This window comes from Protopterus annectens, chromosome 1.part2, assembly GCF_019279795.1.
Source record: "Protopterus annectens isolate FY-2018-M chromosome 1.part2, PAN1.0, whole genome shotgun sequence".
Taxonomy (NCBI): Eukaryota; Metazoa; Chordata; order Ceratodontiformes; family Protopteridae; genus Protopterus; species Protopterus annectens.
The window spans coordinates 657409561-657434303 of NC_056727.1; the positions used below are offsets into that span (position 1 = coordinate 657409561).

General features: G+C 44.9%; 1 protein-coding gene across 1 annotated transcript in view; it reads left to right on the forward strand.

Moving 5' to 3' along the window:
• HNRNPU (heterogeneous nuclear ribonucleoprotein U) overlaps positions 1–24743 on the forward strand; it is a 548643-nt gene that overhangs the window by 373738 nt on the left and 150162 nt on the right. Inside the window, exon 11 of the mRNA XM_044058137.1 lies at positions 21903–22148. Coding sequence (XP_043914072.1) covers positions 21903–22148 — 246 coding nt within the window. The remainder of the gene's footprint in view (positions 1–21902; positions 22149–24743) is intronic.

Below are 24743 nucleotides of genomic sequence, written 5' to 3' on the forward strand. Positions count from 1 at the left end.
TACACAGCCAGCTAAAGACCTTAAGCCTAGCTGCATGGAAGATTCCCTAGTCAAGCAGGAAGTGCCGCGCTCCAAAGCTGTTATGGATGTCATTCTGGAGGCCAGAAGGCCTAGTACCAGGAAAGCCTATTCGGATAAATGGAAGAGACTCTGTGCCTGGAACCAAGCACACAGCCTTGACCATTTTGTTCCACATTCCTCTGATACTACGATGTTTAACTGAGATGCTGGACAAAGAACTATCCTTCTCATCCATCAAGATCCACACCTCTGCCTTCTCTGCTCATTACAACACGGATCCACCAATTTTCTCTAATCCTTTGCTAAGGCAGTACCTCAGAGGGGCGAAAAACATAAGACCGCCCCGTAGAGCACCTACTCCCAACTTGGAACCTCAATTTTGTTTTGGAAAAATTGACTTTACCTCCTTTTGAGCCAGCTAACACAGCAGAATTAAAATATATCTCTTGGAAAACTGCTCTACTCCTGGCAATAACATCAGCACAAAGAGTTTCAGAATTACAGGCACTAATGGCAGTGGAACCTTTCCTCATTTTCCACCAGGACAGGTGTCTTTAAGAACTAACCCTACGTTTATGCTAAAGGTGGTATCCAGTGTGGCTCTAAACCAAACTGTTAATTTCCCAACTTTTTATCCAAAACCACAGAATAAAGGAGAGAGACTACTGCATTCCTTGGACATTCATAGGCAGTTACGCTTCTACTTGGACAAAACCAAAGCTTTCAGGAAATCTGAGCAATTATTGGTAGCATATGCTGCAGGAGCACAGGGAAAAGCCATTTCAAAACAGAATATTTCAAAATGGATAGGACATTGTATACATTTCTGCTATACACACCATGGGAAACCTGTACCTAGCAGCATTAAATCTCACTCCATTAGGGAAGCAGCCACTTTTAACTGCCTACCACAGAGGAGTGCCTACCAAGGATATTTTGGAAGCAGCAACTGTGCATACCTTCACCAAGCATTACCATCTGCCTCTATACTCTAAATCCAGAGCTGGCTTCACCACTGCAGTTCTGCAGGGCCTTATAGCCACCCGTAATGCCTTATAGAACCAGCCACCCAACCTCAGTTTTGGGATTCTACCACCCAACCTCAGTTTTGGGATTCTACCCAAGTGTAATGACTGCAGCAGTGTAACACGATGAACATAGTACAGTTTTGTACCTACCATAAATGTAGATGTTAGAGTGTATACACTGCTGCAGTCCAGGTTACCCTCCCTCTTTCCCCTCTTACTTGCTGGTACGTACCGGTCTTCTACCTTTTACTACCTATGGGGAGTATTTGCTGGTAGCTGAAAGTTGTTGTTTGCTTTTATTATGTATGTTTTATTAGCAATTTGAATTGCCTACTTTTTTGGGAGACACCTGACATCTGGGGCAAGAAAAACTGAAGAAAATGGTGTCTGCTGCATCTTGTATACCCCTGCCGCACTGACGTCCGGGAGGAGGCGACAGCAACAGACGCCGGACAAAGACTTTGGAACTCAGGCCGACTGAGGGAACCGCCTGACGGCAGGGTAACCCAAGTGTAATGACTGCAGCAGTGTATACACTCTAACATCTACATTTATGGTAGGTACAAAACTGTACTGTCTTTGCCTTGGCAGGCAAACTCCCTTGTGTCAGGAGTACTGCATTAGAGAAGAACTAATCTTTATTCCTAGTACCACGGAAGGCCCCTGGAGACAGATTTTAGACATTTCCTCAACCTTTCTGAAGGTACTCTCACATTTCAGCCAGGGCCTTTCTTGAGACCCTGGGCTTTATGGCTTCACCATTCTAGTGCTCCCTCTGGCAAAAATGCACATGAGGGAAATGGCTGCGGTACCTGAAGTCAGTGTGGACTCTGCATGCACATCTGCTGGAGTTCCAAATTCCCCTTCCTGAAGAAAAAAAAATTGGTGAATTCAGCAGTTTTGTGTTTCATTGTTGCAGTCCTCACACTTGGGTTATCCCTCAGTGTAGCCCTCAGTCTGCCCGAATACCAGAGTCTTGGGATTTCTGCGTCAGATGCGGTCACCTCTTCCATGACGTCCGATCATCGGGTGTATAAAGCATGCAGCTGATGCCATTACACCAGTCTTTCTTGCGAACTGCTTCTGCTTTCTGCTCCTCCTCGGCAAGTGCCGGTTGGCCGCTACCTGAAATTTTAGTTTTTCGAGCTTCAAACCCGAAGTCTTCTAAAGCTAAGTACCCCATTGGGGATTCTATTTTCTTGCTCTAACTGATGTCAGAAAGTTAATTGTCTTGCCTGTGGAAAGAAAATGCCTCTTTTCATTCTTACCAAGTCACCTGTTTAGGCCCAGACCATGACGTCCCTCGCTGTCTGCTTTGTGCTTTAACGCCCAAACCATTCGTCAGGCTATTTTTGTAGCCAAACTCCTTTGCTCTCGTTCTCCATTTTCTGAAATGGCTTCGATAAGCCATCCGACTACCGATCTGCCGAAAAAGCACAAAGACAGACCGCATAGGTCAAAAACTGCCGACGACTCTTCCATTAAGCTAGTCACCAGTCCTCCGGTACCTTTGCAGCCCCTGATGCCCGCTTCTGCAGATTCGCAGGCCTCTGCTGAGACCCATTCGGAGTCTGGTATGCTGCGAGATGCGTCTTAGACTATGGAACCTGTGGATGTCTGTACCTTGGATGGATCCGGAGCCACTGTGCAGGCACTGGCTTCTGAGGGTGTATTCAGACCTACTGATATTCGTATTAAACCAACATCTTCATTTTTAACCAAATCTACAGAGTTTCTCGCGCCCAGAGTTCGCACTACACCTCGAAAGCAGACGTCCAAAGCGCATGCTCCAGCTCCCATGCCACAAAACAAATGCTTAGAATGGCTGAAGACCTTATTACTCTAGGGGAAGTCAAGCTTCTCCTGCTAAAAGACAAAGAATAGACTTTCCTTCTGAATCTACAGACCAGGAGTTCGATGACTGACAATTGTGATTACCAGGACATAACCTTATCTACCTACGAGGATTCAGATGCAGAGGAATCCATTCCCTCTGACCCCCCCCCCCCCTTTATCTTTTGGTGAAACCTTTTCGCTGGGAATGCCAGGACTATTCTCAGCCCAAAGAGACTAGGAATTTTTAGATTTGCCTCCGCACAGGCCTCTAACTATACCCCTGTCCTGGATATTATAAATGTAGTCATGGAATCCAGTTTTACTCATGAAACTTTACCACCAGCTCCTAGAAAACCTGACTGGTGCTACAGGTCCTCTACAGATTTCTTTAAGAATCGTACTGTGGTTCCAGAGACCATTTCCCAGGGACCTAAAGACATTAAGGCTACTACAGCCAAAAACCCTACCCCTTCAGTCAGGGATTCTTGAGCTTTAGACTGGGTAAGATGGTATATACCTCTGTAGCTCTTGCCTTCAGGGCTTTGAATTGCCAGATGTTCGTGCTTCACTGTTGCAGTCATTACACTTGGGTTATCCTGCTGGCAGGCTACCCGCAGTCAGCCTGAATTCCAAAGTCCCGGTCCGGCGTCTGTTGCTGTCGCGTCTTCCCTGATGTCAGTGCGCCAGGGGTATAAGATGCAGCAGACGCCATTTTCTCCCAGACTTTGCCGCGCAGTGCCTGAAGCAAAAGCAGTTCGCAAGTGTCGGTCGGCCGACTCCTGAGATTTTCAAAATTGAATTTCATATCCGAAGTCTTCAGTAAAGCTAAGTACCCCGTTGGGGAAACTTTTCTTGCTCCAGACCGATGTCAGAAAAAGTTAACCATTGTAATTGTATTTCTTGTGGGAAGCAAATGCCTCAAGGATTTTCATTCTTACTGTATTCCTTGCCTAGGCCCTGACCACGACATTGCTAGTTGTCTGTTTTGTGCTAGATTTAACCAACGTACGATAAAGCGCCTGTACGATTTTGCTTTTCATTACTTTGGCCGAAGGTTTAACTATAATGCTGTCGGAACAACCAGCTGGAATTCATAAACGCAAGGATAAAGAAAAGGACAGGCATCTGAGGTCCAAAACCGCCTCTTCCAGGCCAGTCGTCGGTGCTCAGTGAGGGGCTTTCGCAGCCCCTGACTCCCACTACCTCAGAGCCACAGGTCGCTTCAGACTCCCACTTGGAGACAACTAGTCCTCTGGATACTCAAGGTATTGGCCCTTCTGAAATTGATCCCTCAAATGGGTCCGGAGCCGCTGAGCAGGCTTCGGCTTCTGAGGGTGTTTTCAGACCTACACAACTTTATATAAAGCCTACTTCAGCATCCAAGACAGTCTAAAGCAGTTTTAAAGACATGGAAACAAGTACAGCATTCTCCAGGACAGCCCAAGAAACAGATGCTCAAAATGGCCGAATACCTAATTACTGTGATCAGGGGTTCCCATCACCCTCTTGACAAGAGGCCTAGGCAAGATACTGAATGTTTCCTCTGATCAGGTTTCCATTTCCTCTGATTCCTCTTCAGAACAGGGATATTTTATTCCTCCCTATGAGGATTCTGATGCTGAAGATTCTATTCCTTCAGCTTCTCCTCCTGAGGATTACTCATTTGGGGAAACCCTTTATACCATGAGGGTGCATTTCCACTGGGAGAGCCAAGATTATTCAAATTCTAAGTGAAGGTTTAGAGACTTTATTTTACTTCCTCAGCACAGACCTCTTGCAATCCCTCCTGTTGTAGACATAGTAGATGTATTTTCAGAGTCCGGCCTGTCTCCAGACGCTTTACCTCCTGCCGGACAGTTACTACAGGGTTCCAGATTCCCATGTCTCCAGACGCTTTACCTCCTGCACTGGTTAAGCCGGACAGTTCTACAGGGGAAACTATCTCACAGGGTCCCAGAGGGGTCAACGCTGCCACTGCTAAAAATCCTGTCCCCTCAGATTCTAGGACAGATGGGAAAAGTCTACACTTCTGCTACCTTGGCTGTAAGGGCTTTAAATTGTCAATTTCATATGCTCAAATATCAGCAATACTTAATGTCTTTGTTAAAACAAAAAATGTTGACATATTCTGAATGTTCTGAAAACAAAGATTTGCAGGATTTATTGCATGCAGCTGAACAAGTGGGAAAACATACTTTGTGATGTGGTTATGATTCACTGGAGGCCTCGTGCAGGGCCGCTGTTACAGGTTCTATTAGAAGGCATGCTTGGTTAAAGGAACAGACTGTCTGATCATGTTAAAGCAAAATTATTGGATGCTCCATTACAGCATGATACTTTGTTTGGTGTTAAGGCAGAAGAGGTGTTGAAGAAAATAGAGGATAATGCTAAATCTATGCGGGCAGTAAAGGATTTCTTATAGGTACAGCCACCCAGGTTTAGCAGGAACTGGCCTAAGAATTGGTCCTTTCCAGTGTCAGGCCACAGAGGCAGATTCAGACGCCCTAGAGGCAGGCAGCAGCCCCAGGGCTCATACAGGCCCAAACAATGGGGTGTTTCTACCTCTAAAAGCGGAGAAGACAAATCACAGCCTTATAAGAAACGGTCCCAATGACTTCCCTCTGCCAATGCCAAGCACTTATCATTTGGCAGCTCCCTTAGGGAGAAAGCTAGCACTTTTTTCACAAAATTGACACAAAATGAGTCTTAAATAGTCTCTCAGAGCTACAGGTTCCACTTTCACACCCTTCCAAAGGCGAAAGGTATGCCAGACCTGCTGCACAATCAATGGGCAGAGGCACAAAAACAAGTTTAATCTCTCATGGACATGAGGGCTATTCAGCCAGTGCCACAACAAGAGCAGGGACAAGGATTTTACTCGAGACCTCTTAGTACCAAAAAAGGACAAAGCCTGGAGACCACTTCTGGACCTGTCTATTCTAAATACTTTTCTGGACGTTCCACAAGTCAAAATGTTGACTCTGCAGCAGCTTCTGCCCATGCTGGGCAAGAAGGCTTGGCTTGTAACTTTGGACCTCAGAGGCATACCTGCTTGTCCCAATCGAACAGTCTTGCAGAAGATACCTCAGATTCATAGCTGGCTCAATGCACTACCAATTCTCTGCACTGCCCTTTGGCTTATCTACTGCGCCCAGGGTCTTACAAGATGCCTGGCACCAGTAATTGCATTTTGCAGACAAGAGGAATGCAAATCTTTCCCTACATGGACTGCCTTATTCAAGCAGAGACCAAAGACATTCTACTAAAGCATCTGGCGTTTATAAAAGGATTACTAATTTGCCTAGGGTACACAAACAAAAAATCAAACCTAGTACCCTCTCAAGAGATGATATTCCTGGGTGCAAGCTTAAATACAACTGCCTAGGTGGCTTACCTCACGCCAGAGAAAGGCAACTGACGTCTTGCATCAAAAACATGGCAACAAAGACCCAGCTATCTGCAAGAAAAATTCTGCAGGCTCTGGGCTACATGGCATCCTGCATTCTACTAATTCCATATGCAAGACTGCATATGAGGAAACTAAATGGTATCTAAAAAGTGTTTGGACTCAACATTGCCACAGCCTGGAAACATTAATTACTCTCATTCCCTGCCTGCAACAGGAGTTTCGATGGTGGGCACAGACCTGTCACCACAACAAGGGACAGCCATTCGCTTTACCCACAGCCAGGCAGGCACTAACAGATGCATCAGATTATGCCTGGGGGGCACATATGGCAGGAAAATGTATTCAGGGCACATGGCCCACAACCCAAATGCATGTTCATATCAATCCAAAAGAGATGCTAGCTGTACAGAATGAAACGATAACACACCAAAGAAATTTATTTCATAAAGCTTTCGGGTCTACACCCTTCATCAGTACATAGCAATAACATTACTACAACATTTAAATAGGAGAGATCATAGTCACATGCTTCAGCCCATCCCACTACTTAATAATCAGCCAAATCTTAAAAGGACAACACATCATTTAAAATCCTACTAAAATTCTATCTAACTATAATATTACAAAATATAATACTTAATCAATAAATCAGTATTTAAAATACCATTCTAAAACATCTTACAATTATATTGCATGTAGTTATAGTGCATGCTATAATGAATATATAAATACACGTATACACATATATAAAAAAACCTTGCAACCACCATCATATACATACATATAAATACAATTGTACACTTTTACACATTTCATAACTATTACATTAACATATATTTTATACATTATATGTATTTCATAACCTTTCCCTTTGCCTCTTCACTAGTCCTTTTAAGATTTGGTTGATTATTAAGTAGTGGGATGGGCTGAAGCATGTGATTATATGATCTCTCCTATTTAAATGTTGTAGTAATATTATTGCTTTGGTACTGATGAAGGGTGTAGACCCGAAAGCTGTATGAAATAATTTCTTTGGTGTGTTATCGTTGTGTATCTGCAGTTGGCAGTAGCACCATTGTTTTATTGAGCTGTACAGAATGCCCTCACAGCCTTCAAGGACCTACTTCATCCAGGACAATTACTGATAGACGGACAATACTACAGTCATGTGGTACATTAAGCAAGGAGGCACGCATTCCTACCCCCTCTGCAGACAAGCCATGACTTTGTGGAACACAGCATTGACTTAAGTACACCTGCAAGCACAATTCTTGCCAGGAAAGACAAATACTTTGGCAGATGAACTAAGCAGAAACCTCATGGATCCTCACGAGTGGAAACTAGATCCACTAATCTTCAGATTGATAACGGGGAAATGGGGATGCCCAGACATAGATCTGTTTGCCACCCCTCACAACTACCAACTACAGAGATTCTGCACTCGGACTTATCACGAACTAGCATGGAAAGTGGATGCCCTTTCATTCAGCTGGAAAGCCCTCAGTATATGCCTTTCCTCCTCTGCCTCTCCTCTCCAAGGTACTACTAAAGGTCAGACGAGAAGCCAGAAAAGATCCTGATTGCCCCAGACTGGCCACGCCAGCACTGGTACCCAATCCTAAAGAGCTTGTCTCCAGGCCCAGCCTGGACATTACCTCAAATTCCTCATTTGCTGACCCAACAAAACAATCTGATCCTACACAGCCAACTCAGAACCCTAAATCTGGCTGCATGGTGGATAATGTTAACCATTCAGAACACACCTCTCTCCAAAGCAGTTATGGATGTTATTTTGGAGGCCAGGAGGCCCAGCACCAGAAAATCTTATGCAGAAAAATGGAAGAGATTCTGTGCTTGGAACCAGGCACAAGGAATTGACACGCTTGTACCAAACATTCCTCAGATTTTACAATACCTAACTGAGATGCTGGACAAAGGCCTATCCTTCTCATCAATTAAGATCCATGCATCTGCCATTTCAGCTCATTACAATATGGACCCACCTATTTTTTCTCATCCACTGCTAAGGCAGTATCTCAGAGGGGCTAAAAACATAAGACCTCCAAGGAGAGCTCCAATACCGGCATGGGACCTCAGTTTTGTCTTGGAAAAACTCACACTGCCTCCTTTTGAGCCAGCCAATACAGCTGAGATGTACTCTTCTCCTAGCAATAACTTCAGCAAGAAGAGTCTGAGTTACAGGCACTAATGGCTGTGGAACCTTTTATTTTCCATCCTGACAGGGTTTCTCTAAGGACAAGCCCAACATTTATGCCTAAGGTAGTGTCCAGTGTGGCTCTTAACCAAAACCATACATTTACCTACCTTTTATCCAAACCCGCAGAATAAGGGAGAGAGACTTCTGCATTCTTTGGACATGCACAGACAGCTATGCTTTTACTTGGACAAAACTAAAGATTTCAGAAAGCCTGATCAACCCTTAGTGGCATATGCTTTAGGATCACAAGGAAAAGCTATTTCAAAGCAGACTGGTTTCAAAATGGATAGGCCACTGCATTCGTTTCTGCTATTCACAACATGGCAAATCAGTGCCTAAGGGCATTAGGCCACATTCCAGCAGAGCAGCAGCCACTTCAGCAGCCTTCCTTAGAGGAGTACCAAACAAGGACATTTTGGAGGCTGCAACCTGGTCTTCAGTGCACACTTTTACCAAGCACTACCACTTACCTCTTTACTCTAAATCCAGAGCAGGCTTTGCCACTGCAGTTCTGCAGGGGCTCATAGCCACTCCTAATTCTATTTAGGCCCAGCCACCCAACCTCAGCTTTGGGATTCAACCCAAGTGTAATGACTGCAACAGTGAAACACAATGAACGTAGTACAGTTGTGTACCTACCATAAATGTAGATGTTAGTGTATTCACTGTTGCAGTCCAGGTTACCCTTCCACCCCTTTCATTGCTGGGACTTGCCTGTACTTCTCTATTTTATACAACCTATGTGGTGTATTTGCTTGTAGTTGAAGGTTATGTGCATGCTATTTTATGATCAGAAATTTTTATCCTACCCTTTTGGGGGCACCTGACATCTTGGGCAAGAAAAACTGAAGAAAATGGCGTCTGCTGCATCGTTTATACCCCTGGCGCACTGACCTCAGGGAAGAGGCGACAGCAACAGACGCCGGACCAGGACTTTGGAATTCAGGCCAACTGCGGGTAGCCTGCCAGCAGGATAACCCAAGTGTAATGACTGCAACAGTGAATACACTCTTAACATCTACATTTATGGTAGGTACACAACTGTACTTTTCACATGTTGCAGTACCAGCAACATATTATGGCACTAAACAAAAAATGGTTACTTCCAGATTGTGAAGAAAATAGATTTACAAGAGTTAAATGCATTCTGTAAACCTACTTTGCAGTGTGGGTTTGATGCCTTAGAAGCATCTTGAAGGGCTGCTGTCACTGGGTCTCTACTGAGAAGGTATGCTTGGCTGAAGGAACAAGTCTTGCCAGACCATATCAAAGCAAAATTACTAGATGCTCCATTAAATCAGGATTGTTTGGCACAAAAGCAGAAGTTCTTAAGATGGAAGAAAAATCTAAATCTATGCAAACTGTCAAAGATTTCTTACAGGTGCAGCCACCTAAATTCAGTAGGCATTGGCCTTCAAAAAAACTGGTCCTTTCCACTCCTTCCCAGGCCTTCAGTCCAAACCGAGGGGAAACAGACAACCAAGACTTCAGTCTCAGGGTGTACAGAGATCTAAACAGTGAAGTGTTCCCACCTTAAACACAGGGAGTGGTAAGCCGCCACCTTATGGAAAAAGTTCACAATGACTTTCCAATTGTCCTCCCCAGCCATGCCCAAGTACTTGCACCCCTAGGAGAAAAACTTGCCCTTCATGCAAAAAAACTGGATGTCCGGGACCGACGGGATGTTCTTAGTGTTTCACTGTTGCAGTCATTACGTTTGGGTTGTCTGCCTGCAGGTAGCCCTCAGCCGGCCTGATTATCCGTCTTGAGTTGTGTCGGATGTTGTCTTCCATGACATCAGGTAATCAGGGGTATAAAGCATGCAGCTGATGCCATTACAGCAGTCTTTCCTGATGTGCAGTTCGCAAGTGCCGGTCGGCCGACTCCTGAAATTTTCGTTTTAGTTTCAGAACCGAAGTCTTCAAAAAAGCTAAGTACCCCGTTGGGGATGCTTTTTCTTGCTCTAAACCAATGTCAGTAAAAGTTAATTGTATTACCTGTGGAAAGCAAATACCTCAAAGATTTTCATTCGTACTGCATTCCTTGCTTAGAGCCAGACCACGACATCCCTCGCTGTCTGATGTTCATGGTGTTAACACTGCTGCAGTCATTACACTTGGGTTATCCTGCCGTCAGGCGGTTCCTCAGTCGGCCTGAGTTCCAAAGTCTTGGTCTGGCGTTGGTTGCTGTCGCTGCCTCCCTGATGTCAGTGCGACAGGGGTATACTAGATGCAGCAGACACCATTTTCTTTAGTCTTTCTTGCCGCGTGCTGCCCGAAGCAGAAGCAGTTCGCAAGTGCTGGTCAGCCGACTCCTGAGATTTTCATTCCGAATCCAGAGCCGAAGTCTTCTAAAAAAAGCTAAGTACCCCGTTGGGGAAACTTTTTTTCTTGCCTCTGACTGATGTCAGTTAATTGTATTTCTTGTGGGAAGCAAATACCTCATAAGGATTTCCACTCCTATTGTATTCCATGCTTAGGCCCCTGACCACAATGTCACTGGTTGTCTGTTTTGTGCTAGGTTTAACAAGCGCACTATTAAACGTCGGTTTGATTTTGCCCGGCATTATTTTAGCAGAAAATTCAATTACACCATGCAGTCGGAACGTCCGACGACCGCAATGCGTAAAAAGCGCAAAGACAAGGACAGGCATCAGAGGCCCAAAACTGACTGACTAGGCCTCTTCTAGGCCAGTCGCCGGTTCTCCGGTTTTCAGCGAGGTGCCTACACAGCCCCTGACTACCGCTCCCACAGAACCACATACCGCCTCAGACTCCCATGTGTAGCTGACCGAGCCTTCGGACGCACTAGGTTTTCAGCTTTCCGATCCTAACCCTACAGAGGGAACCGAAGTAGCTGAGCAATCCACCACTACAGAGGGTATTTTCAGACCTACCCAGTTAACCATTAAGCCCTCTGCCAAGTCTAAGCCCCCCCTTAAAAGCAAAGAAACACAGCTCTCCAGGAGAGGCTTTCATGCCTAAGAAACAAATGCTAAAAATGGCAGAGGACCTAATCAGGGGGTCCCATCTCCCTCCTGATAAAAGGTCCAGACAGGATGCAGACTATATAAGTCTTCTGACCAGGTGTCCATTTCTTCAGACTCTTCCTCGGACCTAGGCTTTTCTTTACCCCCTTAAGTCTTCTGACCAGGTGTCCATTTCTTCAGACTCTTCCTCGGACCTAGGCTTTTCTTTACCCCCTTATGAGGTTTCTGATGCGGAGGAATCCATTCCATCAGCCTCTACTCCTGAGGATTACTCCTTTGGGGGAGACCTTGCATACCACGAGGGAACACTTCCATTGGGAAGGCCAGGATTACTCTGAATCCAAGAAAGGGCTCAGAGACTTCCTTTTATTGCCTCAACACAGACCCCAACACAGACCCCTTGCTATCCCGCCAGTGTGATATTGTGGATGATGTGTACACTGAATCCAGTTTAAACCCTGACTCCTTACCCCCAGCCCCAGTTAAACCTGATAGAGTCCCTGACTCTCTCAAATTTCTGTACAAAAGCCCTGTTGCTGACACTGAAACTACTTCTCTGGGACCCAAAGGGATTAAGGCCTCATCAGCAAAAAACCCAGTTCCCTCTGACAGATTCCAGAGCATTAGACAGATGGGGAAAGAAGGTATATACGTCTGCAACTTTAGCAATGAGAGCCTTAAATTGCCAGTTTCACATGCTAAAATATTGGCAATTTTTGATGTCTCAGTTGAAACAAAGATGCTTCCAGATTCAGATCCTCCTAACTTTAAAGAAATGCAGGATTTATTGCATGCAGTGGAACAAGTGGGAAAACGTACTTTACAATGTGTTTGATTCATTAGAGGCCTCCTGTAGAGCAGCAGTTACAGGCTCTGTCATTAGAAGGCATGCTTGGTTAAAAGAACATACGTTACCAGATCATGTTGAGGTCAAATTATTGGATGCACCTTTGCAGTGGGATGTGCTGTTTGGAGTTAAGGCAGAGAAGGTATTGAAGATGGAGGATAAGGCAAAATCTATGCAAACGGTGAGAGATTTCTTACAGGTTCAGCCTCCTTGTTTTAGCAGAAATTGGCCAACAAAGAATTGGTCCTTTCCAGTCAGACCTCAAAGGGGCAGATACAGACGTCCAAGAGGTAGAGGTCAGGCACAGGGCCCTTACAGGCCTTGACAATGGGGGTATACCAGGCCAGAAGGAAGGGGAAGACAGGCCTCAACCTTATAAAAAGCAGCCTTAATGACTTTCCACTGCAGCTGCCAAACAGCTGTCTTGGCAGCCCCCTTAGGAGGCAAACTGGCACTTCTCTATCACAACTGGCATTGCATCACCAAAGACAAATGGGTTCTCAACATTGTATCTCAAGGTTACAGGTTCCACTTTCACACTCTGCCAAGGCTAAAAGGAATGCCAAATCTGCCACCAATTCAATGGGCAGAGGCTCAAAAACAAATTACAGCACTCATGGACATGAGAGCTATTCAAAAGGTACCACCACAGAATCAAGAACAAGGATTTTACTCATGACTCTTTCTGTTTCCCAGAAAGGACAAAGCCTGGGGACCCATTCTGGACCTTTCTTCACTAAACACTTACCTGGGTGTTCCGAAGTTCAAGATGTTGACACTACAGCAGCTTCTTCCCATGCTGGGCAAGAAAGCTTGGCTCGTGACTTTGGACCTTAGAGGCATACCTGCACGACCCTATCGGACAAAACTGCAGAAGATACCTCAGATTTCTAGCTGGTTCAATGCACTATCAATTCTCTGCACTGCCTTTTGGCTTATCTACTGCGCCCAGGGTCTTCACAAAGTGCCTGGCACCAGTAATTGCATTTTGCAGGTAAAAAGGAATTCAAATTTATCCATACCTGGACGACTGCCTGATTCAAGCAGAGAGCAAGGACATTCTACTAAAGCACCTGGCGTACGTGCCTGGGGTACACAGTAAACTAAAAAAAATCAAAACTAGTGCCCTCGCAACAAATAATATTCCTGGGTGCCAGCTTGAACACAATGTCCCAGATGGCTTATCTCACGCCAGACAAGCAAGGACAACTGACTCAATATTTTCATTTAATGGCAACAAAGACCCAACTCCCTGCAAGAAAAATTCTGCAGGCCTTGGGCTACATGGCATCTTGCATACTACTAATTCCATATGCCAGACTGCATGTGAGGAAACTACAATGGTACCTAAAGAGTGTATGGTCTCAACACTGTCAAAGTTTGGAAACTGTTATACCACTAATTCCTTGCCTACAACAGGAGTTTCGATGGTGGGCACAAGCTTGTCACCTCAAGGGACAGCCTTTCACTCAACCCACAGCCAGGCAAACTGACAACAGATGCATCGGATTACGCCTGGGGAGCACACATGGCAGGAAAAGGTATCCAGGGCGAGTGGCCCACAGAGCAAAGACATCTCCACATCAATCAAAAAGATGTTAGCTGTATAAAATGCTATTATAGTTTTCAAGGACCTGCTGCATCCAGGACAATTACTACTAAAGACAGACAACACCACAGTTATGTGATACATAAACAAGCAAGGGGGCACACTCCTACCCCCTCTGCAGACAAGCCATGACCTTGTGGAACACAGCTCTAAATTACCAAGTTCATCTGCAAGCACAATTCCTGCCAGGAGAGAGAGAAATACTGGCAGACCTAAGCAGAAACATCATGGACCCACACGAATGGGAACTGAACCCAGAAATATTCAGAATGCTAACACAAAAATGGTGGAACCCGGACATCTGTTTGCTTCCCCAAAGAACTTCCAATTACAGAATTTCTGCACAAGGAGCTACCATCCACAAGCATGGAAAGTGGATGCCCTCTCAGCTGGAAAAAACAAGTATGCGCTCCCGCCTTTACCTCTCCTTCCAAAGGTACTCAAAGCCAGGCAGGAGGAGCCAAAGGTTATCTTGATTGCACCAGACTGGCCACGCCAGCACTGGTACCCAATCTTAAAGAATTTGGCACAAGAACCACGCTGGATTTTGCCTCAAATTCCACAGTTGCTGACACAGCACAACAATCAGATACTTCACAGCCAGCTAAAGACCTTAAATCTAGCTGCATGGAAAATTCCTAAGTCAAGCAAGCAATGCCTCTCTCCAAAGCCGTTATGGATGTCTTTCTGGAGGCCAGAAGGCCTAGCACCAGGAAAGCGTACTCGGATAAATGAAGAGATTCTGTGCCTTGACCCTCTTGTCCCAAACATTCCTCAGATACTTCAGTACTTAACTGAGATGCTGGACAAAGGACTCTCTTTCATCCAAGATCCACGCCTCCGCTATCTCTGCTCATTACAACACGGATCTGTCAGTTTTTTCTATTCCTTTGCTCAAACAGTACCTCAGAGGGGCTAAAATTTATTTATTTATTTTACATTTGTTGACCGGGCTAGTCTATCTGGATACATGTCCATTTTCAGTAGAGGCCCGGGGAGAAAAGCTCCAGTGATTATTACATGGTTTAAGAAAGTGTTACAATAGAAGTAATAAATATAAAGCGAACAGTAAACAAATAGTTTTTTTTTTTTTTCAGGAAATTGCAAATTACAATCTTAAAACCAAAAAAATACGTAAACTACAACCTACGTGATGTGCATATCACAATCATTACAATACAAAGAAAACATACATTTTATAAGAGGAATGCTAAAGTGTAATGAGTGGTAAAGAAAAGCTGAAAGGGGTGTAGAGAGAAAAAATAGGGAAGAAGAAAAGTAAAGAAAACAGAGTATGTCTAGTTAGTACAAGGATATAGCCATATTATCGAGGTACTGTCTAGATGCGTCTAAAAAGTGGGGGAGAGGTCTGGGATGAGGTATCTGAGGGTTGATTATTCCATATATTCCAACAAAGTTGGAGAACAGGCAGTCCCCTGTTAAGTTATAGGGTATAGTAGGAAAAAAAATAGGGAAGAAGACAAGAAAAGGAAAAACATAAGACCATCCTAGATGCGTAGAGCACCTACGCCAACTTAGGACCTCAACTTTGTTTTGGAAAAATTAACTTTACCTCCTTTTGAACCAGCTAACACAGCAGAATTAAAATACATCTCTTGGAAAACTGCTCTGCTACTGGCAATAACATCAGCACGAAGAGTTTCAGAATTACAGGCACTAATGGCAGTGGAACCTTTCTTCATCTTCCACCAGGACAGGGTTTCTTTAAGAACTTAACCCTACATTTATGCCATAGGTGGTATCAAGTGTGGCTCTAAACCAAACTATTCACTTGCCAACTTTTTATCCAAAAACCACAGAACAAAGGGGAGAGACTACTACATTCTTTGGACATTTACAGACAGTTACGCTTCTACTTGGACAAAACCAAAGCTTTCAGAAAATCTGAGCAATTATTGGTAGCATACGCTGCAGGAGCACAGGGAAGCCATTTCAAAGCAGACTATTTTAAAATGGATAGGACACTGTATATGTTTCTGCTATACCCACCATGGGAAACCTGTACCTAGCAGCATTAGATCTCACTCCACCAGGGCAACAGCCACTTCAACTGCCTACCTCAGAGGAGTACCTACCAAGGATATTTTGGAAGCAGCAACATGGAGTTCTGTGCATACCTTCACCAAACATTGCCATTTGCCTTTATACTCCAAATCCAGAGCTGGCTTCGTCACTGCTGTCCTGCAGGGCCTTAAAGCCACCCTAATGCCTTATAGATCTAGCCTCCCTACCTCAGCTTTGGGATTCCACCCAAGTGTAATGACTGCAGCAGTGTAACACGATGAACATAGTACAGTTTTGTACCTACCATAAATGTAGATGTTGGAGTGTAAACACTGCTGCAGTCCAGGTTACCCTCCTTTCCCCTCTTACTTCTGGTACTTGCCTAGGTCATCTACCCTTTATAACCTATGGGGAGTATTTGCTGGTAACTAAAAATGGTTGTTTGCTTTTCTTTTGTATAATTTACTATCAATTTGAATTGCCTACCTATTTGGGGGCACCTGACATCTGGGGCAAGAAAAACTGAAGAAAATGGCGTCTGCTGCATCTTGTATACCCGTGTCGCACTGATGTCAGGGAGGAGGCGACAGCAACCGACACCGGACCAAGACTTTGTAACTCAGGCCAACTGGGGAACCGCCTGACGGCAGGAATAACCCAAGTGTAATGACTGCAAGCAGTGTTTACACTCTACATTTATGGTAGGTACAAAACTGTACTTTTTGTGCCTTATTCAGTTCTCTAACTGTTCGTCATCGGTTCATTTTTTGCATCAAACTATTTCGGTACTCTGTTTAATTATCCACAAATGGCTTTGGTAAGCCATCCGACTACCGACATTCCGAAAAAAACATAAAGGTAAAGACAGACTGCATAGGTCCAAAGCTGCTGACTACGCTTCCGTTAAGCTACTCGCCAGTTTGCCGGTACTCAGGCACTTTCGCAGACCCTGGTACCCGCTACTTCCAGATTTGCAGGCCTCTACTGCGACCAATTCTGAGTCCTGTATGCAGAGAGATGCTTTGACTATAGAACCTGTGAATGTCTCTACCTTGAATGGGTCCGGCGCTGTTGTGCAGGCACCGGCTTCTGAGGGTGTATTCAGGCCTAGTTGCATTTCAAACAGATGCCATCTTCTTCAAGGCCTAAAACTTGACCCACGCCTAGAAAACGGACGTCCAAATCGCATGGTCAGGCCCATATGCCTAAAAAAGCAAATGATTAGAATGGCTGAAGCCCTTATTACTTTAATTACGGGAAGCCAGCCTTCTCCCTCTAAGAGACCTAGAACTGATTCTTCTGGTCAGGATTCTGAAATTTCTGTTTCTTGGGATTTGCCCTTATCTACCTATGAAGATTCTGAATCCCCTCCAGAAGATTTTTTCTTTTGGTGAAACGTTGCACACTCTTGGGGAGCGTTTCTGCTGGGAAAGCCAGGATTACTGACTCCAAAAAGAGGCTTAGGGAATTCTTACTCCTACCTCAACACAGGCCTTTAGCTATCCCTCCTTTACTGAACATTGTAGATGATGCCGCCTTGGAATCTAGCCTGGCCCTAGACACCACCTCTGGCTCCCAGGAACCCTGACTGGTATTAAGAGTACCTGACTCTCACAAGTTGTGGACCCAAAGACCATTTCACAGGGACCTAAAGGCATTAAGGCTACTACTGCCAAAAATCCTACCCCCTCTGGAGATTCCAGGGCCCTGGACAGATTGGGTAAGATGGTATACACTTCTGCTACTTTGGCCATTAGGGCTTTAAACTATCAAGTTTCATATAATAAAGCATCAGCAGCATATTATTGAACTAATTAAACAGAAAATTATTTCTGTCTGTGCTGAAAATAATTACAAGAGTTAATGTATTCTGCAAGTTGGTAAACATACTTTGCAATGTTGTTTTGACTCTTTAGAAGCATCTTGCAGGGCTGCTATCACTGGGTCTTTTAGAAGGCATGCTTGGCTTAAGGTGCAAAATTTTCCAGATCATGTTACAGCTAAATTACTGGGTGCTCCCTTAAACCAAGACCGCCTTTTTGGCAACAAAGCAGAAGTACTTAAAGATGGAGGAAAAAGCTAAATCTATACAAACTAATTTCCTGCAAGTACAGCCTCCCAGATTTAGTAGGCATTGGCCTTTATAAGAATGGGTCCTTTCATGTCTCTTCCGGACCTTCAGTCCAAACCCAGGAACAGCAGACCACCTAGGCTACAGTCTCAAGGTACTCGCAGGCCTAAGCAGTAGGGGCTGCCACTTCCAAAGCGAGTAGTAGTAAGACACCCCCCTATGGTAAACTGTCACAATGACTTAACCTTAAACCTTCCAAGCCCTGCTTAACTGCCTGCTCCCTTAGGGGGAAAGACTGCCCTGCATGCAAAAAACTGGAAACTCATTACCCAAGACAAATGGGTTTTAAATTTAGTTTCCCCAAGGATAAATATTCCACTTGCACACCTTACCAACCCCAAATGGTTGGCCAGACTTGCCCCCAATTCAGTGGGCAGAGGCTCAACAGCAGGTTCTCTCTCTCCTACGTATTGGGGCTATTCACCCTGTCCTCACGCCAGAGAAGTTTGATAGCCTACTTCAAACTACTGGCCACAAAGACCCAGCTATCTGCAAGGAAAATACTGCAAGCCATGGGGTTCATGGCCTCTTTCATCCTATTAATTCCATATGCAAGACTGCATATGAGGAAACTACAATGGTCTCTAAAAAAAACTATGGTGTCCGCTTTCTCAGGACCTGGAATCAATGATTCCACGTCATTCCTTTTGGTGGGCAGAGGCCTGCTACCACAAGGGACTGCTATTCACTTTACCCCCTGCTGCCCAAACCCTAACAGACTCCTCAGACTATGCATGGGGGGCTCACTTAGCAGGGCAGTGCATTCAGGGTAAATGGAACCAGAGTCAAATGCACCTGCATATCAATCAAAAAAGTTAGTTGTACGGAATTCTCTGACTGCCTTCAAGGACCACATTCTTCCAGGACAATTATTGGTAAAGACAACACCACTGTTATGTGTTATATAAACAAGCAGGGGGGACCCCACTCGTACCCTCTCTGCAGACTAGCCATGGCTGTGTGGAACACTGCCTTGGGCTTACCAAGTGCACCTACACGCTCAATTCCTGCCAGGCAAGCTAAATTCACTGACAGACTACCTAAGCAGAAATCTCATCGACCCACATGAGTGGAAACTGGAGCCAAAGATATTCAACATTTTGAGAAACAAATGGGGGAACCCAGAGATGAACTTGTTTGCCTCCCCTCAGAACTACCGATTGAACAAATTCTGCACAAGGACTCCCCACAGATAAGTTGGAAAGTGGATGCCCTGTCCTTCACCTGGGAAAGCCTCTCATTTTATGCCTTCCCCCCTGCCTCTCCTCTCAAGTTCTGCTAAAAATCAAACAGGACAAACCAAGGACAATACTCATTGCACCATTGTCTTTGTCCTTTTGAGACAGCTGCAACTGCAGACTTGAAATTCCTTTCTTGGAAAACAGCCTTCCTTCTAGCTATCCCTTCAGCAAGAAGTGTCTGAATTACAGGCCCTCATGGCAGTGGAGCCCTTCATCATCTTCCATGCAGACAGGGTGTCCCTCAGGACCAATCCTTCCTTTATGCCCAAGGTGGTATCCAGTGTGGCCCTTACTCAATCCATTAATTTGCCAACCTTCTTTTCTAATACACGGAACAAAGGAGAACGAATACTGCACTCTTTGGGCGTGCGCAAACAACTTGGATTTTATTTGGACATGACTAAGCCTTTCAGAAAAACTGAACAGCTGCTAGTTGCCTTTGCTGCAGGGGCAGAGGGGGTGGGGGAGACCATTTCTACGTGGATAAGCCATTGCATTCATTTCTGCTATAAGCACCACGGAAAACCTACACCACAAGGGGATAAGATTGCATTCCACCAGGGCTGCATCTACTTCCAACAGCCTTTCTCAGAGGTGTTCCTACCAGGAACATCCTAGAAGCTGCTACCTGGAGCTCTGTACATACCTTCACCAAGCATTACCACTTGCCTATTTCTAAATCAAGAGCTGTTTTTGCCACTGCAGTCTTGCAGGGCTTAATAGCTGGTCCGAATGCTCTCTAACTGCCTTCTCCCTTCCTTAGGTTTGGGAATTGCTCAAATGTAATGACTGCTACAGTGAAACACTAAGAACATAGTGCAGTTGTGTACACGTACCATAATTGTTAGTGAATTCACTGTTGCAGTCCTGGTTACCCTCCCTCCAGCCCCCTGACTTCTCTTGGCTCTACCTTTCTTCATGTTTAGTGTATTTAAGCTTTCTGGTGTATTTGCTTTTTGTTGGAGGTGTAACCTTATATAGAATTGCTTCCCATTATGGGTGCACCTGACATCTGAGGTAAGTAAAACTGATGTAATGGCGTTGGCATGCTTTATACCCCTGACTACCTGACGTCATAGAAGAGAGCATCTGACGCAGGACCCAAGATGATATTCAGGCTGGCTGAGGGCTAACTGCAGACAGATAACCCAAATGTAATGACTGCAGCAGGGAATACACTCCCGACATCTACATTTATGGTAAGTGTACACAACTGTACTAACATGAGAATAGACAAGTTGTGTAAGAACTTGCCATAACATTAGATGTCCTTCTCTTCCATGTTGCAGTATTCAGTCCTACCCACCTGCCCCCTGTTTCTTCCTAACTAGCACTCCAGGGCCTACCTTTTGGGGACATAGTCATTACCTTCCCCAGTCTCAGCTCTCTACACAGCACACCTACTGCCCTGGGCCTGGCCTACATGCAAGTCTAAGGGTCTCCTACTAGCACCTTCCTTTGTGATCCACAGGAGCGTTTCTGTATGTAGCAAAACAATTCTGATGTTACGTGCAAACGTGACTTTTATACCCAGAGTCTGTTTATGCCCCTGATAAAGGACGTCACACGTACCCTCCTGCTAAAGACTTTGGTATACTGGCCAGATGGTGGTGCTGCAGACGGCGACTCCCTACTGTTATGAATACTGCAACATGGAAGAGAAGAACTTCTAACGTTATGGTAAATTCTTTCACAACTGTTCATTGCGTACTTGTGTGAAGTTAGTGCAGCTACCACTACCGTTCTGAGGGTTGGTGCCCAGCTCACTTTTATAGGCATCCCACATGGTCCTCCCTTCACTCTTTATCAAAACACTGCAGGTTCATTTTGATATCTTAGTTAAGGTTTGGATTTGCCACTGCTGTCATGAAGAGTACCTTCCAGCCCGAATACATCATTGTCGACTTTCAGTTGTAATCTGTATTGCGCATTTACTAATGCAATTCTGCTTTTTCTCTGTACTGTTTAAAGAGAATGAGTGGCTGGGGTTTGGCACCAGGATACCCCTTCGCAGCAGCACCTTGCTTTTCTGTTCAGATTCCCCAAGCAGGGCTTACATTTTTGCCAGTGGCTAGGCATAAGCCGAAACAGCAGCCCCCGGTGTAAGCATGGCTCCATCCAGTTTGGAGGGGGGGGGTGCAAGAATGAAGAGGTGATTCGCATGTAGCTTGAATAAGAAGCTGAAACTGTTGGAGCAGAAGTATTGCCAGAGTGGTTGCCCATGTCATCTTCACTTTTTTCGCCTGTAGATTGCCTTTTTCAGTGAAAGTTTAAGGGGGGTTCTCAGTCCAGTATTGCATCAGAACTCTGCCTGTATTCCCGGTATGAGGTAAGGTGGCCTCGCACCAACTGGGGGGGGGGTGCTCTGCAGGAAAGGCTCGGCACTGGACTTGGCAAGTTGCACACCCCTTGGTCGCATACACAATGCTAGCAATGGCTTTGTCGCTGTTCCTGTATTTAGTAGTAAAGTTACTAAAGTTTTGTCATAACTGTATTACTAAAACCAAGAAATTCTTTTTGTGAACAAGCTTTTTTCTTTGTGTTGCAGCAAATTTTACTTTACCAGAAACTGGAGAGTATTTTGATGAGGTGCTTTACGTGGAACTTCAAAAAGAAGACTCCGCCAAACTGCTGGAACAGTACAAGGAAGAAAGCAAAGCTGCACTGCCACCAGAGAAAAAACAAAACACTGTTCAAGGACAGAAAAAAAGCAATAAGGGGAAAAAGAATCAATTTAAAGGTGGGCAGAGAGGACGTGGTGGTGGATATCCTGCACGTGGTGGGTTCAGAGGAGGTAAGTGCAGTTTAACTGTTTAATGAGTTGATCTGTTTATTCGGGGAGAATTTTAAGGTGGTAGGCAGACAATACATGCTGTGCTTTTTCCAAGTTTATTTCTTTGAAGAAGTGAAGGAAATTAAGGAATAATGTCCAAGAATGCAAAGAGCTTTGTATGTATTACATTCCAGTCCCAAGGATGTAGACAATGTATGTTAGAGAAATTTAACATTAACATTACACAGCTTACCCACACTGTCACCCCCCCCCCCCCCCAAGTATCCCTGAAGATTTCCCTGAAATCACATTGGAACAGGTCTTAAAATCCTTGGACTAAAAGGAATACTTTCATGGGACCAGACAAACCATGCAGTGTTGTCATTGCCAAGAATGTCCTGTATGAGCCTCTAATACTTAAACCCTTTGGCAGAGATTGAAATGTTTGCTTAGAGAACAAGCACGGACTACACTACAGAACCAGGTAATTATAGGCCCATTAGCCTCCCCAGTCTGGTATGCAAAACAGTTTCATAGCAAAAGTCATTTATGCAGACGCCAGTAGCTTTCTGAGATTATCATTTGAGTTTTATGTAGGGCAGGTCCCATCTCCTGAATATATAGTCTGCTTTGAAAAATATTCAAGACTATAGAAAGGGTCCTTCGGTACACACTGTGCTTATATCTTGCCGAGGCTTCTGACACTCCATGATGGTTTTGTTAGGGGAGGGGGTTAAGCAAACCTGATGTAAACTTGTCCACCGGTTTGGAACTCTGTTATATTAACAGATCCCAGGTTCTAAAAGTTAGCTGGTACCCTCTGAATGTAAAATTGTAACTAGATAGAATACCATGTAAATAAGTACTGGGCCCTCTTATGTTTGGTGTTTATTTTGCAGGCATCCTGTCTGATGTACCAAAAGTGTGGTTGGTTAAGATTACTGATGACTGCAAGCTATCCAGCATTTATTCACTGATACTAGACAACTCTGGCAAATGCTGGAATATGCACGTACCTAGGGTATTGAACTGTCCGATTAAATGGGCAAACGTGCTGTATCCGCCTGTTTGACTACCAGCGTTGGAAAGTTACCTCGTGCTTCATCTGTGTTCAGATAAGTACCCCATAGGGGGGTTTATTACCCTTGCTGCTGTTTTCTTGAGTTAATGTCTGATAGAAAGGACAAGTCAGTCTGGAAGGCAGATTCCACGTAGACTTGCACGTGCTCTGTTTATTCTGCCTAGGCCCAGAACATGACCATATGTTGTACGATATTTGTAAAGCATTTGTCCCAAAAACTCTTAAGTCGCCTCACTTTTCTTAGTTTTATTTAGAGTCTGCATTTGACACACCTTGCTCGGAATATGGATTCACTGTCAACTTTGGAAGCACCACAACTTGAGGCCAAGGAATACTAGGCCCGAAACTACAGCTGCTCCCTCTACCCCGGGCATCCCCCCTGAGGCTGATGAAGGCCTGGAAGCTGTGTCAGCAACCGCAGATTCTCCCTTGATGGGTACAATGGCAGAAGCAGTTAAGGAGCATGCTAGCACGTCCCAGAGGGAACTACAGGCATCCGACCTGGCCATCTGGGGGTTCTGCTCATTTCCTATGGTCTGTTGGGTTACTCAGAATATGGTCCAAGATGTTTTTGGACGTTGCGGAATGTCACCTGATGTCTGGCCCTCCTCTACACCATATATTGGAGCCTCCTAAAAAACTGAAAACCAAGCATACTTTTACGATGCAATATGGCCTTCGTCCGAACAAGTCCCCTAACTGGCATACCTTTACCCAAGCCCTCTTGAATGCTTTCATGGCCTTACGCCAGGTGCCAGCTCAGGTCCAGGCCCCTTTTCCCTCCACTCCTAGGAAAAGTCCTTTGGAAGGTCTTTTCTCTGAGGATGAAGATTCCTCTGGGGATGAATCTCTTGCTTACACCCGTCAGCTTTTCCTTTGGGTTATGCATCCCCAGAAGAGGAGTCCATTGGAGCAGACTCCCCTGGAGAAGATATCACTTCTGGGGAGACCACTGTTCAAATGAGACTATTTCAAGTGGGATTGCAGTCAGGTGTCTGAGACACACGAGGTATAAAGTCTTAGAGATGGAGTCTCCTAACCCTTCTGCAATTCCCCCTGGCTACCTGCAAATCCCCCTGGCTACCTGCAAATCCCCAGCCTCCCAACCCACTGACAGGTTCTACAAAGTGCCTGAGTATGCAAAGTTCCTGTTTATGGCACCTTCAGCAGATCCAGCTACCATCTTATGTGGCTGCTGGTATAGAACCTCTAAGTTGCTACCCTGCACTTCCTTGCTCCCCTCAGATAAGGAAAGTAGAATTATGGAGAGGTTGGGCAAAAAAGTTTATACTTCTGCCACTTTGGCTTTTAGGGCCATTAATTATCAGGCTCGCATGGTCAAATATGCATTGGCTCTGCTGACGGATGCCATCAAGCAATTTGGAGAATTAAGACTGCCCTAACAAGTCCAAAATAACCTTAAATCTTAAGTTACCAGACGCTACATAAAATATAGATGTCCTGTTTCCAGTGTTGCAGTATTCACTAGAGGGTTTACCCTTCTTCCCATCAGCTTGTTCGGCCAGGTTTCCAAA